Source organism: Heptranchias perlo, chromosome 32, assembly GCF_035084215.1.
Source record: "Heptranchias perlo isolate sHepPer1 chromosome 32, sHepPer1.hap1, whole genome shotgun sequence".
In the NCBI taxonomy this organism is placed as follows: Eukaryota; Metazoa; Chordata; class Chondrichthyes; order Hexanchiformes; family Hexanchidae; genus Heptranchias; species Heptranchias perlo.
In genome coordinates this window covers 690,931-707,093 of record NC_090356.1, presented here as the reverse complement: position 1 = coordinate 707,093, position 16,163 = coordinate 690,931, and the positions used below count along the sequence as shown (strand labels likewise).

The following is a 16,163-nucleotide window of genomic DNA, read 5'->3' as shown; positions in this document are numbered from 1 at the left end:
CTCGGAGGGTTGTAGGGCTGGAGAAGGTTACAGAGATAGGGAGGGGCGAGGCCATGGAGGGATTTGAAAACAAGGATGAGAAGTTAAGAAACACATCTTCACGCAAAGGGTGGTAGAAGTGTGGAACTCTGTCCCACAAAAAGCAGCAGGTGCTAGCTCAATTAATAATTTTAAATCTGAGATCGATAGATTTTTGCTAGCCAAGGATATTGAGAGATATGGAGCCAAGATAGTTGGATGGAATTAGGATTCAAATCAGCCATTGCCTCATTGAATGGCGGAACAGGCTCGAGGGGCTGAATGGCCGATGATCCTTGCTCTTGGCTACCCTCCCGGTGTAGTATTCCTTGCCACGACCAGCTGACAGGTTTCTGCCTCTATTGCCAGGAGATGGAGGGAGTTGCTGAGGGGATGTGCCCTTCCTTCTCCCTCTGCTGGTACTTCCCATGACGGTCCAGCTAAGATCAGAAACCGCCTGTATGGGAAGTGAGAATAATGAGCCTGTATTTCACCACCGAGACACACAATTTCCCCACAGCAATACCCCAGATATTTTATGGTTTTTACAATTCAAACCAAGGATTTCTTACTTTTTGAGACAATTTCCCCCTATTTTCCTTCCCACCCAAGGACAATCACAAGTGAGGCCAGAGGGTGGTAAGTAACCTGCTCCCAGCCTAAAACAATATCTTGCATTTATATACCCATTTACTGTAGGAAAACAACCCAAGATGCTTCATAGAATGGACACCGAACTGGAGGAGGAGATATTAGGAGGGTTAAGAAATAGGTTTTAAGGAGGGTCTTAAATGAGAATCGATAGGCAGAGGGGTTTGGGGGGGATGATTTCATAGCATAGGCCCTAGAAAATAACTCTGATTTATCTTCCTTGGGTGCAAAGTGGATGAGTTTACACTTGCCCACAATGAACTCCATTTGCCATAATATTACCCACTCACTTAATCTGTCTGTCCCTTTGCAACTTGCTGCTCCCAGCTGAATGACTTGCTTTGCCTCCTAATTTAGTGTCATCTGCAAACTTGGATATACAACTCTATTCCTTCATCCAAGTCACATCACATCCTGCCAATTGGAGTACCTACCCTTATTCCCACTCTCCGTCGCCTACCTTCCAGCCAATTTCCAACCCAAGTCAAAAGGCTACCTCCAATTTTGTCCACTCTCATTTTTGCTAATAATCTCTTGTGTGGAATCTTATCGTATGCCTTCTGGGAGTCCATATAGATGACATCCATAGACACAGCTCCCTTATCTACCTTATTAGTGAACTCCTCAAAAAATTCAACTAGATTTGTCAGACATGACTTGCCCTTAACAAAGCCATGTTGGCTGTCCCTGATCAGCTCATGTTTTTTCAAGTGCTCAGTCACTCTATCCATAATAACAAATTGCAGTAACTCCCCACAACTGATGTTAAACTGACAGGCCTCGAGTGACCTGGTTTCTCTCTCCCACCCTTCTTAAATAATGGAGTGACATTAGCAAATTCCCAACCTAATGGCACAATTCCCAAATCAAGAGAGCTTTGAAAGATTATGACTGTTGCTTCTGCAACTCCCTCACCTACTTTTAATATGCTGGGGTGGAAACAATCAGGTCCTGGAGATTTATCTAGTTTAATTCCCATTATTTTCTCTATTACCATATTGTTATTTTATTGAATCTACTAAGTTTGACCCCTTAATTTATTTTTTAGCTTCTCTTCTATCACTGGTATTTTATCCTCTTCCTTGACAGTGAAATCAGATACAAAGTACTTATTTAATAATGTATGGGTGAGATTTGGAGACACTATTGGGGAAATTTGGCGATGCTCCCTAACGTGGGCAGGGTTTGGAGACACTCCCTAGTATGGATGGGGTTTAGGGACGCTCCCTAGTGTGGGCGGGGTTTGGAGACGTTCTCTGGTGTGGGCGGGGTTTGGAGACGTTCCCTGGTGTGGGCGGGGTTTGGAGACGTTCCCTAGTGTGGGCGGGGTTTGGAGACGTTCTCTGGTGTGGGCGGGGTTTGGAGACGTTCCCTGGTGTGGGCGGGGTTTGGAGACGTTCCCTAGTGTGGGCGCGATTTGGAGACGTTCTCTGGTGTAGACGGGGTTTGGAGACGTTCCCTAGAGTGGGCGGGGTTTGGAGACGTTCTCTGGTGTGGGCGGGGTTTGGAGACGTTCCCTGGTGTGGGCGGGGTTTGGAGACGTTCCCTAGAGTGGGCGGGGTTTGGAGACGTTCTCTGGTGTGGGCGGGGTTTGGAGACGTTCCCTGGTGTGGGCGGGGTTTGGAGACGTTCCCTAGTGTGGGCGCGATTTGGAGACGTTCTCTGGTGTGGACGGGGTTTGGAGACGTTCCCTGGTGTGGGCGGGGTTTGGAGACGTTCTCTGGTGTGGGCGGGGTTTGGAGACGTCCTCTGGTGTGGACGGGGTTTGGAGACGTTCCCTGGTGTGGGCGGGGTTTGGAGACGTTCTCTGGTGTGGACGGGGTTTGGAGACGTTCCCTGGTGTGGGCGGGGTTTGGAGACGTTCTCTGGTGTGGGCGGGGTTTGGAGACGTCCTCTGGTGTGGACGGGGTTTGGAGACGTTCCCTGGTGTGGGCGGGGTTTGGAGACGTTCCCTAGTGTGGGCGGGGTTTGGAGACGTTCTCTGGTGTGGGCGGGGTTTGGAGACGTTCCCTGGTTTGGGGGGGATTTGGAGACGTTCTCTGGTGTGGGCGGGGTTTGGAGACGTTCCCTGGTGTGGCCGGGGTTTGGAGACGTTCCCTAGTGTGGGCGGGGTTTGGAGACGTTCCCTGGTGTGGGCGGGGTTTGGAGACGTTCTCTGGTGTGGGCGGGGTTTGGCGACGTTCCCTAGTGTGGGCGGGGTTTGGAGACGTTCTCTGGTGTGGGCGGGGTTTGGACTCGGCCCCGCCCAGCTCAGGCCGCCATGTTGAGCTTTGCTGTCTCCTTGCGCTCGGTGCTGGTGTCACAGTCTCTTGTTTCCCGCGTCATGTCCAGTTTTTTGGCTGCGGTCCGGCCCCGAACCGCCCTCGGGACCATGGAATTTGGGCGGCGCGTGGACGCCAAGCAGAGCGCGCCTTCTTGGAGCGCGGGCACGATGAGCTGGACGGCGCGTTCACGTACGCGGAAGGGCGCGCGGAGCAGATCGTGGGCACGTTGGGCCTGGGACATGGAGGTGAGGAGCCCGGACCCCGGGGCACTACCGAGGGGTTGTGGAGGGGAGGAGCACCGCCACTGTTGCCCAGGGCGGACCTGTATCGGGCTCCTGGGTACAGGGAGGCGCCTCTGAGCACTTTGCCCAAAGGGGAGAGTCGGGGAATCGGTTGGGGAGGAGAGTGTTTGAGCCTTGCGGAGGCACAACAGCCTCCAGCCCCATCACTCAGCGTCTCCCCTCCCCCCTCACACACACACCCCCCCTCCTCACACTCCTCCAGCCCCCCCCCCCCTCACACACCTCCAGCCCCCCCCCCCCTCACACACCTCCAGCCCCCCCCCCCTCACACACCTCCAGCCCCCCCCCCTCACACACCTCCAGCCCCCCCCCCTCACACACCTCCAGCCCCCCCCCCTCACACACCTCCAGCCCCCCCCCCCCTCACACACACCTCCAGCCCCCCCCCCCCTCACACACCTCCAGCCCCCCCCCTCACACACCTCCAGCCCCCCCCCCCCTCACACACCTCCAGCCCCCCCCCCCCTCACACACCTCCAGCCCCCCCCCCTCACACACCTCCAGCCCCCCCCCCCTCACACACCTCCAGCCCCCCCCCCCCTCACACACCTCCAGCCCCCCCCCCTCACACACCTCCAGCTCCCCCCCTCACACACCTCCAGCTCCCCCCCTCACACACCTCCAGCTCCCCCCCTCACACACCTCCAGCCCCCCCCCCTCACACACCTCCAGCCCCCCCCCCTCACACACACCTCCAGCCCCCCCCCCTCACACACACCTCCAGCCCCCCCCCTCACACACCTCCAGCCCCCCCCCTCACACACACCTCCAGCCCCCCCCCTCACACACACCTCCAGCCCCCCCCTCACACACACCTCCAGCCCCCCCCTCACACACACCTCCAGCCCCCCCCTCACACACACCTCCAGCCCCCCCCTCACACACACCTCCAGCCCCCCCCTCACACACACCTCCAGCCCCCCCCTCACACACACCTCCAGCCCCCCCCTCACACACACCTCCAGCCCCCCCCTCACACACACCTCCAGCCCCCCCCTCACACACACCTCCAGCCCCCCCCCCTCACACACCTCCAGCCCCCCCCCCTCACACACCTCCAGCCCCCCCCCCTCACACACACCTCATCCCCCCCCCCTCCTCCAGCCCTCCCCCCCCCCCCCCCCTCCTCTGCAGTCCGTGTGGTGAAGGTTGTCCCACAGGGAGTTCCAGGATTTTGACCCAGTAACGATGCATGTCTTTATTTCATGGTGAGGACAGAGTTTCTCTTAATGATGCATTTAGTGTTCGATATTCTTGCTGTTGTGAAATAACTTGTAAAAAGTCAGAATGGTTTAACATGTTTTTTTTAGGGGAAGTTTAAAGAACTCGGCCTCAAACTACGCTTCATGGGAAGTGGCAGAGGTGTATTCAATCTGTAAACATAACAACTGGGTTCTTCCCACCATTTATCAGGTATGTTAGGAGTTGGGAGTGAGATTGGTAACATCTAACCTATCTGAACCTCCACCGGAGGTTCTAAATCTGAACTCTTTCAGTTATTGTGCTCATCTGATGTTTCCCCCTGTATTTGTCGATTTATTAGTACATTATTTGTTTTTTTTGTAGTTTTAGAAGTTTGGATAGCTGAGTCTGTCCTTTGGAGGTTAGGGTGGGACCCTCTAGGAGTAATTCCCCAAAGCAGAAAATCACTGCCCTGGGCCACACCTCAAAAACATGCTGTCGACCTGCTCCTTGATCAGTCCCACTGTTGCTCCTTTGGTGAGGTGTCTGGCCATGGCCTGGCATTTCTCCATGGAGGTGAGGTTGAGGTGAGTGAGGAATTGGGGGTGTCCACTGCGTCCATATGCCACTTATGGCTTTCCAGCAATTCCCCTCCCTATCTCTAACCTCTAGCCCTACAACCCCCTGAGAACTCTGTTCCTCCATTTCTCGCCCCTTGTGCATCTTTCACTCCCTTCGCCCCACCATTGGCAGCCGTGCTTTCAGCAGTTTGAATTCCCTCCCTAAACCTCTCTCCACTTCCTTTAAATCCCTCCTTAAAATCTACTACTTTGATCAATCTTTTATCCACCTGTTCTATTTCCTTTCTTGGCTCGGTGTCGATTTTTGTCTGATGATGCCTTTGTGAAGCGCCTTGGGATGTTTTTCTACATGAAAGGTGTTGTATAATTGCACGTTGTTGGCCACAAAGCGAAATATCTGGGAGCTGAGTGTTGTAGTTAGTGCCTGTTATGGATGTGTGTTTTCCAGTTAGAAGGTTCAGTCTGGAACGATTTTATTTGTGTTTGTAGGGAATGTACAATGCCACCACTCGACAAGTGGAGGTGGAGCTTTTTCCCTGCCTCCGCCACCTGGGGATGAGGTTTTACGCCTACAACCCACTTGCAGGTACAGTATCATCCCAGAAAGAGATGAAACATGAGATCAACATCAGAACATAGCAAAACATTATTACTGAAATCGTTCCTTTTGAATTATCCAGCGCTGCCAAGCTGTGTTGATATTCAGAAAAGGTTTCCAAGTAGTTTGAAGCCCAGTGGCTGAGCCGTACCCTTCCCTGGATGGTGCTGAGTTTTTCTATTTCCACCACACAGCAATTGGGGCTACACATGGATTCAGGGAAATTCAGACCCCAATCCAGTGACGACCCCCCCACCGGGAAATGCACATGTGGACATCAGATGAAGACAGATTCCCCCCCACCCCCACGTTTGCTGCTGCTCACTGAGTGAAGAATGATCACGCTGATGAATGGGAGCAAAATTCAGCACCTTCAGGGGACGGGGGAAACAGGAGGGTCGATGTGGTCCATTCCCGGGTGGCCAAGTCAGCCCAGACCCCAATCTGAACTTCACAGGGTCTAGATCATGAACAGCATTGCAGAGGCCTTGGGGTGGGACAGGGGAGGGGGGGGGGGGCAGAAAGTAAACCCTAGGGAATAGAGAGAATATGAACTGTCTTCTTGGTGTAGGTGGGCTGCTGACTGGGAAATATCAATTTGAAGATAAAAATGAGAACCACCCCACTGGCCGCTTCTTTGGAAACAGCTGGGCCGAAACTTACAGGAACAGGTGAGTCCACCGGCGCTCTGCACTGCTCGAGCTCCAAGCAGCACCGAGCCGTTTGCCACCTCACTCCTCGACTGATTTTCAGTAATTTTTAAGTTTCACGTTTTCTGTCGTTCTCACTGTGAATAATGTTCTTCCCTTTGCTCTCGATCTTGGTTCAGGTATTGGAAGGAGCATCATTTCCGAGCCTTAGAGTTGGTGAAGAAAGCAATAGATGCAACTTACGGTTCTGAGAAGCCAAGCCTGACATCGGCAGCGTTACGATGGATGTATCATCACTCCAAACTCCGGGCACGGCACAGATTCTGCAACGTAAATGTCACCTGTTAAGACCCATCGGAGCGATGACTTGGCCCAATGGAAACTTAGCCTCAAGATCACTGATTCACACTCAACCGTTTGTGGTTTGAGAACTATTGACGGGGTGGTTAACACGCAGGTACAGCAATTAGGAAGTTTAGAAGAATGAAAGGTAATCTCCTCAAAATGTATAAAATTCTTAGAGGGCTTGACAAGGTAGATGCGGAGCGGCTGTTTCCCCTGACTAGAGAGTCTAGAACTAGGGGACGTAGTCTCAGGATAAGGGGTGGGCGATTACGTCTTAGATGTGGAGGAATTTCTTCACTGAGGGTGGTGAATCTTTGGAATTGTCGAGCCCAGAGGGCTGTGGATGCTCAGTTGTTGAATATATTCAAGACTCAGATCGATTGATTTGGGGATATGGGGAGTCGGGCAGGAAAGTGGAGTTGAGGTTGAAGATCGGCTATGATCTTATTGAATGGCGGAGCAGGCTTGAGGGGCCCTATGGCCTACTCCTGCTCATTCTTCCCCGTTCAGATATGATTGTTCACCTACAATAAACACGTCTGATGTCGTTTGCTCTCTCCAGGGAGATCTTGGTGACGGGGTTATAATTGGGATATCCACGATGGAACAGCTCCAAGAGAACCTGGCTGCGTCTGAGGAAGGGCCGCTTGCCCCAACTGTGGTTGAGGCCTTTAATGAAGCTTGGAATCTCGTAGCACACGATTGTCCAAATTACTTTAGATAGAACAGCCATCGCCTGCTCGAATGGAACTTAATTTAACTCCTTAAAATACCAGAACTGAAATAATAAATGTAATAATGTGGTTCTAATGATTTTGCTTCTAGGGGCTGAATTTACTATCAGATGCATCGCTTCATGTCTGTTTCTCCCTGTAACTGATGGGGGCTCGAGCTCCAATGGAAAATTATAGTGAGCGGTCTGGGTAACTTTCTCACCATGTGATTATGTCTGTATTGTCACTACTCAATTGGCTGTGGCATTGCAAAGGAGAGATAATTGGCAGATGCAATGCTGTCCCCATTTTACAGGCACAGATTGTCATTTTTATCATAGGAATTTATGTTCATTTATAAGGGACTGCTGAGGTAAACCTGTTACACTGTAATGTTACCAAGCCCTCTCCTTAAGCTGTAATTACACTATTTTCTCCCCCTGCCCGTTACAAATGGTGACAGGATGTGTGTGCAGATAAGGTTTTGCTAGTATGTGGCAGACGGTTGTGGGTTCAAGTTCCACTCTAGGCCAGGATAGCAGCACAGTACTGAGGAACTGCTGCATTGACAATGGTACCATCTTGCAGATGAGACATTAAACTGATATGCTGTTTGGGTGGAAGTAAAAATCCCACAGTACTATTACAAGAGCAGGGAGTTCTCCTAATTTCCTGGTTACACCTGTCCCTCAGGGACCATCGCCTAGTTATTTTTTCTGTAACACTGGGATAGATGAGCCATGTTAATCAGTGGGTTCCCTGGCAGTCAGTACAAAGGTCAATTAACCTCAGCTCCTGTATGTCTATGGCAACAGGGGAGATGCATTTAATAAACTGTTGAAAGTTCCACACTTTTATTAAAAATCCACACTAAGACTGTCCATAAATGCATTGGCCAGTTACAGTCACTGAAGTTTAACACTGTCACGCACAGACTGCAGCTCTCGAACTTCCACTCAGTCACTCCTGCTCATCTTCCAACTCCGCCCCGTCGCTGCTTTTTCCACTAAGATCAATCGCTGATAGTTGCTCAAAGGCACCGGTCTTCGAGCACCACATACAGTTCATTGTCACTTTGAACTCGGCCATTTCAATACCAAACAGTTTCTGGAAGAGAGAACCAAGTGGACAATACAGAATTTGGGCACAAGTTCCACATCACCAATATTTACATTTTTAGTTGAAAGCTGCAAATTTGGCTAGTTGTATTTTGCCTCTATGGTACCTTTTTCCACCTAGGGGCACATTGCACCTTAATGTGTGGAGGAGGTAGAGGTGATGTTGGCCGGATTCTATGAGCTAGTACTGTAATTCAATAGGAGCAATTGAAACAGTTCTTGCAAAGGACTCTACCCTTGTTCAATCTCGCAAAATTAAACTCATAGATGGCCAATTTCCACTTCATACATTTACAATTTTTGACCGTCCCTTGGGGAAATTCTCCAAATTAAATCCACCTCCTCACGGCAGCTTCAGTTTCTGAAAGTGATACTTTATAAAATAAAACTAACCAATAGACGTGCTTGTTCGGGGGTCAGTGCGTCACCTTCTTTACACACGTCATGATCAGACAACAGTGTCACAACACCTAGGAGACAGACCACACAAGTCAATTCCAACTGCTGCTTATTTTTCCAAATCTTATTCAGCCCACACGTGACAGTAGAGAATGAGTATGTCACCCGTTACACTGCTATCACTGGCTATGCACAAGCTGCCGTTGATCATTACCATACCTTTCTTCAGTGCAGTGGGTAATCCGAGCTGCCGAAGCTGTGGCTCCATGGTGTGCGTGAACTGTGGCAACGGCCCCGCATCGAGTGTAACGGCCATTGTGGCTGTGTTCCCAGACCGAGCAAAATCAGATTCCGTGAACTGATTAAACCACCTGTGGATCATGTTGGATAAATCAGCAAAAACATAAATGAATTAAAAATAAGAGTGGGAGCAGCTCATGCAGGTCAGAAAAAGCAGACAGAAAAAATATTCAGAGACTCACTCAATCACCTTCGCCTTTGTGCGACTAGTGAACAGAAGACCAACTTCACCTTGTAACTGTTTACTGACCTACAGGGAAAAGAAAACTTTAAGACAGAATGTAAATTAGTGCAGATGCTGGAAACAGGTCAAGCAGCATCTGTGGAGAAACACATAGGGTTAATGTTTCAGGTCTTTCATCACAACTGATAAAGTGTCGACCTGAAACAATAACCCTTTAAACTTTGCATTCTGGAAACATAGGTTGAAATGTGTAGCCGCCCAGTCACTGAAAGCTCACCTTGTGCAGACCATCTTTGTACTCATCCGCTGGCTCCCTTCCCAGGGCCACCGCCATCACTTTGTTTTTACCGAAGAAAAACCTGCACAAGCAGAAAAATAGTTTGACCTGTAGCTGCACAAGAGACTCTAGCAAAAATAAGAGTGCATGGAATTGGAGACAACCTATCGGCATGGATAGGGGATCGGTTACGAGGTAGGAGACAGAGAGTAGGTTATGTACTCAAATTGGCAGGATGTGACTATTGGTGTCCCCCAGGGATCTGTACTGAGGCCACAGCATTATACTATATTTATCACTTAGATGAAGGAATAGGGAGCCGTATATCTAATTTTGCTGACGACAGTGTAGATGGGAGCAGGCAGTTACAAAGGGACATAGACTAAGTGAGTGGGCAAAACTGTGGCAGACGGAGTACAGTGTGGGGAAGACTGAGGTCATCCACTTTGGACCTAAAAGATAGATCAGATTTTTTTTTAAATGTTGAGAAACTAGGAACTATGGAGGAGCAGAGAATTTTTCAAAACTGACAATGATAGATATTTGTTGGGCAAGGGTATCAAGGTATACCAAACCAAGGTGGGTAAAGGGAGTTAAGGGGTGTTTGCTACTGCTGTTGGGGAGGGTTTAAACTAGAGTGGCAGGGGGATGGGAACCTTAGCAGGGAGTCAGAAGGGAGTAAAGTTGAGAGAAGCAAGAGAGGGGAGGACCCAGGGGAAATTTACAATACAAATAGTTGTTCAAAAACAAGCAAAAGGGAAAAGCATAGAGCAGCAGAAAGAGAGTGTACTTTAGGCACTACAGATAAAGTGAAAACTAGAAGGTGTAAAACGATTAACCCAGCATCAAAGCTGAAGGTCGGGCTAGGGTGTGTGGCCCAACTAAGAGTTCTATATACAAACGCACGGAATATAAGGAGTAAATTAAATGAACCACAGGCACAAATTCAAATGGGAGGGTATGACATGATAGCTATTACTGAGACATGGCTGCAGGATAGATTGGGAACTAAATATACCAGGTTATAAGGTCTACAGGAGAGATAGGGAAAACATAAGAGGGGGAAGGAGTAGCCTTAATGATTAGAGATGAAATAATTTCAAAGATAAAAGGAGGCTATAACGAGAGGTAAGCAGCCAACAGAGACCTTATGGGTTGAATTGAGAAATAGGAAAGGATCTAAGACTATCGTGGGAGTTGTGTATAGGACCTCCGGCAGCAGCTCTGAAGTGCTAGAATGTATAAATGCAGAGATTAGACAAGCGTGTAAGAAAGGCATAGTGGTCTTAATGGGGGACTTTAACCTTCACATAGATTGGGAAAAACAGACTAGCAACTGTCAGAAAGGTAATGAATTTCTTGAGTGTGTCCGGGATAGTTTTCTACAGCAGTATGTCAGAGAGGCAACAAGGGGGCAAGCCATACTAGATTTAGTAATGAATAATGAACCAGATTTAGTTAACAGCTTGACTGCATGAACATCTACCCAATAGTGAGCATAACATGATCGAGTTCAAGGTAGTGTTTGAAAGGGAAAAAAGTGAATCAGCTGCTAAGATTCTAGACTTGGGTAAGGCTGACTTCAATGGGATGAGACAGAGACTGTCCACAGTAAACTGGGCAAATCTGTTAATGGGTAAAACGACTGATAATCAGTGGGAAATGTTTAAAGAAACATTTAACGTGATACAGAATCAGTTTATACCCGAGGGGCAAGAACTCTACTTGCCAAAAAAAAAGCCATGGACAACTAAAGAGGTAAGGGACAGTATAAGACATAAGGAAAGGGCATACAAAAAGGCAAAAAATGGCACAGATCCTGGTGAATGGGAAAGATACAAAGATCAACAAAAGGGTCACAAAACAGATAGAGTTACAAAAAGAGAGTATGAAAAGAAACTTGCAAGGGATATCAAAACCAATACGAAGAAATTTTATAGTTATATTAGGAAAAAGAGGGTGGTCAGGAGCAGTGTTGGCCCCAAAAAAACTGAAAGTGGGGATATTGTCATTGACAATGGGGAAATGGCAGACATGTTGAATAATTACTTTGTGTCAGTATTTACAGTAGAAAAAGAGGATAGCATGCCGGAAATCCCAAGAAAACTAATATTGAATCAAGGACAGGGACTCAATAAAATTAACATAAGTAAAACAACAGTAATGAAGAAAATAATAGCACTAAAGTGTGACAAATCCCCAGGACCAGATGGTTTCCATCCCAGGGTTTTAAAGGAAGTAGGTGAGCACATTGCAGATGCCTTTCAAAGTATACTATAATCTTTCAAAGTTCTCTAGATTCAGGAACTGTCCCTCTAGATTGGAAAATTGCACGTCACTCCGCTTTTTAAGGAAGGAGAGAGGGGGAAACCAGGGAATTATAGACCAGTTAGCCTAACATCTGTTGTGGGGAAAATGCTGGAGTCTATAATTAAGGATAGGGTGACTGAACACCGAGAATTTTCAGTTAATCAGAGAGAGCCAGCATGGATTTGTGAAAGGTAGGTCGTGCCTGACAAACCTGATTGAATTTTTTGAAGAGGTGACTGAAGTAGTGGACAGGGGAATGTCAGTGGATGTTATTTATTTGGACTTCCAGAAGGCATTTGATCAAGTCCCACATTAGAGATTGTTAGCTAAGATAGAAGCACATGGAATCGAGGGAAAAGTACGGACTTGGTTAGGAAGCTGGCTGAGCGAAAGGCGACAGAGAGTAGGGATGATGGGAAGGGACTCACATTGGCAGGATGTGACTAGTGGAGTCCCGCAGGGATCTGTCTTGGGGCCTCAATTATTCACAATATTTATTAACGACTTAGATGAAGGCATAGAAAGTCTCATATCTAAGTTTGCCGATGACACAAAGATTGGTGGCATTGTAAGCAGTGTAGATGAAAACATAAAACTACAAAGGGATATTGATAGATTAGGTGAATGGGCAAAACTGTGGCAAATGGAATTCAATGTAGACAAATGTGAGGTCATCCACTTTGGATCAAAAAAGGATAGAACAGGGTACTTTCTAAATGGCAAAAATTTAAAAACAGTGGATGTCCAAAGGGACTTAGGAGTTCAGGTACATCGATCATTGAAGTGTCATGAACAGATGCAGAAAATAATCAAGAAGGCTCATGGAATGTTGGCCTTTATATCCAGAGGACTAGAGTACAAGGGGGCAGAAGTTATGCTGCAGGTGTACAAAACCCTGGTTAGACCGCACCTGGAGTACTGAGAGCAGTTCTGGGCACCGCACCTTCGGAAGGACATGTTGGCCTTGGAGGGAGTGCAGCGTCGGTTTACTAGAATGATACCCGGACTTCAAGGGTTAAGTTATGAGGAGAGATTACACAAATTGGGGTTATATTTTCTAGAGTTTCGAAGTTTAAGGGGTGATCGGATCGAAGTTTAAGATATTAAGGGGAACAGATAAGGTGGATAGAGAGATACTATTTCTGCTGGTTGGGGATTCTAGGAGTAGGGGGCAGTCTAAAAATTAGAGCCAGTTCTTTCAGGAATTAGGTTAGAAAACATCTCTACACACGAAGGGTGGTTGAAGTATGGAACTTTCTTCCGCAAACGGCAATTGATACTAGCTCAATTGCTAAATTTAAATATGAGATGGATAGCTTTTTGGCAACCAAAGGCATTAAGGGATATGGGCCAAAGGCAGGTATATGGTGTTCGATCACAGATCAGCCATGGTCTTATCAAATGGCGGAGCAGGCACGAGGGGCTGAATGGCCTACTCCTGTTCCTATATTCCTAAGATACAGATCAGCCATGATCTAATTGAATTGCAGAACAGGCTCGAGGGGCCGAGTTCCTCCTTCTGCATAACAGACGTGACACTAACGCTCAATGGCCGGGACTGGGGTCCCACCTTATTGCAGTTGGCGTCTGGAGAAGGAGGTTTATCCTCCAGTGACTCACCGGCTATGTTTCCAGGCACTCCTCATGTCCTTAAGTTTGTTGTTCCTCATGTTCTCAATAGAAAAGACAAACAGATACTTGTAGATGTCCACACATTTTCGTAACTTAAAAAAAATGTTGATAAACATCAGTAACGGGTTAAAACAAACTGTCAGCACACTTTGGCCAACTTTTCACCAGATACTTAATTAGTCTCAATGCTGAAGGAATAATTAATCTTTTACACCAACAACATTGCAAAACGACCAAAGTCACTTCACGGGAGCGTCAACCGTCAAAAATTGACACTGAGCCAAAGATGATGATATTCGGACAGGTGACCAAAAACTTGGTCAAAGAGGCCACCGGGGGGGGGGGGGGGGGGGGCGCAAAGAGGCCACCGGGGGGGGGGGGGGGGGGCGCAAAGAGGCCACCGGGGGGGGGGGGGGGGCGCAAAGAGGCCACCGGGGGGGGGGGGGGGGGCGCAAAGAGGCCACCGGGGGGGGGGGGGGGGCGCAAAGAGGCCACCGGGGGGGGGGGGGGCGCAAAGAGGCCACCGGGGGGGGGGGGGCGCAAAGAGGCCACCGGGGGGGGGGGGGCGCAAAGAGGCCACCGGGGGGGGGGGGGGGGGGGCGCAAAGAGGCCACCGGGGGGGGGGGGGGGGCGCAAAGAGGCCACCGGGGGGGGGGGGGCGCAAAGAGGCCACCGGGGGGGGGGGGGGGGGGGGCGCAAAGAGGCCACCGGGGGGGGGGGGGGGGGGCGCAAAGAGGCCACCGGGGGGGGGGGGGGGGCGCAAAGAGGCCACCGGGGGGGGGGGGGGCGCAAAGAGGCCACCGGGGGGGGGGGGCGCAAAGAGGCCACCGGGGGGGGGGGGGGGGGGGCGCAAAGAGGCCACCGGGGGGGGGGGGGGCGCAAAGAGGCCACCGGGGGGGGGGGGCGCAGAGAGGCCACCGGGGGGGGGGGGGGGGCGAAAAGAGGCCACCGGGGGGGGGGGGGGCGCAAAGAGGCCACCGGGGGGGGGGGGGGGGGGCGCAAAGAGGCCACCGGGGGGAGGGGTTGGGGGAAGAGCCCCCCCCGGGCTCGGGTCCTTTTACCGGGACAGTGAACGGGATTTTTGACTCACCTCCTGGATCAGATTCTGTTTCACTTCTAATCCTTTCTTCGTTGTTTTAGTCAAAGAAACTGAAGAAAATGAAATGAGAGACGGTGAATTGATGGAATGAGGCCGGAACCGACAAACCGGCTCCGTGTTCAAAGCAGCAAAACTTCGGTGGGAAATTATAATTTAGACCCCGGTTTTAGGCCCAGTTTTTGCGGCTCCAACTCAGGCGACCGGCCGGTGGCGAGAATCAACTGACGATCCTTTGCTCCGACTCTGCCCCTCACCCACCCCCGGTCCGGGCGGCAGCACCAGCGGGCGGGCCTCTCACTTGGGGACCTGGGACCACGGAGCCGGCACGGTCAAGCGGCAGCACCAGGGCCGCTGGTCCGCGGTAAACGGCCTGTAGAGCGGAGGGACGCTCCCCAACCCCCCGCCTGGCTCTCCGGGAGCGCCGCCTCCCCCCGGGTCAGGGCCCGCACTCCGCCGCCTCCCCCCGGGTCAGGGCCCGCACCCCGCCGCCTCCCCCCGGGTCAGGGCCCGCACCCCGCCGCCTCCCCCCGGGTCAGGGCCCGCACCCCGCCGCCTCCCCCCGGGTCAGGGCCCGCACCCCGCCGCCTCCCCCCGGGTCAGGGCCCGCACCCCGCCGCCTCCCCCCGGGTCAGGGCCCGCACCCCGCCGCCTCCCCCCGGGTCAGGGCCCTCACCCCGCCGCCTCCCCCCGGGTCAGGGCCCTCACCCCGCCGCCTCCCCCCGGGTCAGGGCCCTCACCCCGCCGCCTCCCCCCGGGTCAGGGCCCTCACCCCGCTTGTCTCTCCGGGAGCGGGGCATTGCTGCGGGCCCGGCTCCACGCTGCGGCTCACTCCACTTGCAGGAGGGTGTGCTGGGGTTAAAGGCGTCTTCACTGCGCCTGAATATTTCCAAAAGGCAAAACCAGCGTTAAGGCACAGCGTCCGACCGCACGGGGATCTTGGAGGAGCCGGCTCTCGGTGCACTCTGGGATGTTGGAGGAGCCGGCTCTCGGTGCACTCTGGGATGTTGGAGGAGCCGGCTCTCGGTGCACTCTGGGATGTTGGAGGAGCCGGCTCTCGGTGCACTCTGGGATCTTGGAGGAGCCGGCTGTCGGTGCACTCTGGGATCTTGGAGGAGCCGGCTCTCGGTGCACTCTGGGATCTTGGAGGAGCCGGCTCTCGGTGCACTCTGGGATCTTGGAGGAGCCGGCTCTCTTCACTCTGGAGGACTTGGTCGTGATGATGGTTCTCTCTGGGTTTTGGCTCCTTTTCGCTCTTTTTGAGTTTTCAGCGGCGATTTATGAGGATCAAGTCGGGAAGTTCGACTGGTGAGTCCCTGAGAGGAGGTGCCGTCGTTCCTGGGCCGGTGGACTTCTGAGTAAGAAGGGTCGGGGCAGCCGCTCGGGGGCCGCCGCTTGCTGTTTTCCCTGGAGATTGGCTGGCGGAGGGCCCGAGGCCCCCGTCCCCCGTCTGGTGCGGCAGGTTTGTCTTCTCCTCGGAGCTACAGCCGGGGAACAGGCAGAGTGTAGGTGCCGCCTCTCTCCTAATCCAAAACCGGGCTGG

At 51.4% G+C, this 16,163-nt stretch overlaps 3 protein-coding genes across 5 annotated transcripts in view; 2 read left to right on the top strand and 1 right to left on the bottom strand.

Annotated features, from left to right (window-relative positions):
- The first annotated feature begins 4,361 nt into the window (after window positions 1–4,361).
- Window positions 4,362–8,151, top strand: akr7a3 (aldo-keto reductase family 7, member A3 (aflatoxin aldehyde reductase)). Of its 2 annotated transcripts, none has more exons than XR_010958181.1 (6): window positions 4,362–4,443; window positions 4,546–4,648; window positions 5,488–5,584; window positions 6,168–6,267; window positions 6,426–6,736; window positions 7,154–7,235. XR_010958181.1 is itself a non-coding variant. In XM_067970142.1 (6 exons), exons 1-6 carry the CDS (start codon window positions 4,424–4,426, stop codon window positions 7,313–7,315), a joined length of 633 nt encoding a protein of 210 aa, XP_067826243.1. In that variant the 5' UTR covers window positions 4,362–4,423; the 3' UTR covers window positions 7,316–8,151. The 2 variants fall into 2 exon arrangements, 1 of the variants encoding a protein (XP_067826243.1); XM_067970142.1 differs by having other exon boundaries at window positions 6,426–6,576; window positions 7,154–8,151.
- On the bottom strand, window positions 8,142–15,690 carry mrto4 (MRT4 homolog, ribosome maturation factor). The gene is made up of 8 exons (XM_067970141.1): window positions 15,393–15,690; window positions 14,615–14,673; window positions 13,513–13,616; window positions 9,583–9,664; window positions 9,304–9,371; window positions 9,041–9,192; window positions 8,816–8,892; window positions 8,142–8,411 (listed from the first exon to the last, which is right to left on the bottom strand). Exons 1-8 carry the CDS (start codon window positions 15,418–15,420, stop codon window positions 8,265–8,267), a joined length of 717 nt encoding a protein of 238 aa, XP_067826242.1. The 5' UTR covers window positions 15,421–15,690; the 3' UTR covers window positions 8,142–8,264.
- The window catches only part of emc1 (ER membrane protein complex subunit 1), a 46,004-nt gene continuing 45,339 nt past the window's right edge, over window positions 15,499–16,163 (top strand). Inside the window, exon 1 of one of the 2 annotated variants that reach the window (XM_067970139.1) lies at window positions 15,499–15,928. In XM_067970139.1, the coding sequence (XP_067826240.1) occupies window positions 15,591–15,928 (338 nt within the window). In that variant the 5' untranslated portion in view covers window positions 15,499–15,590. The remainder of the gene's footprint in view (window positions 15,929–16,163) is intronic. The other variant, XM_067970138.1, reaches the window with a different exon arrangement.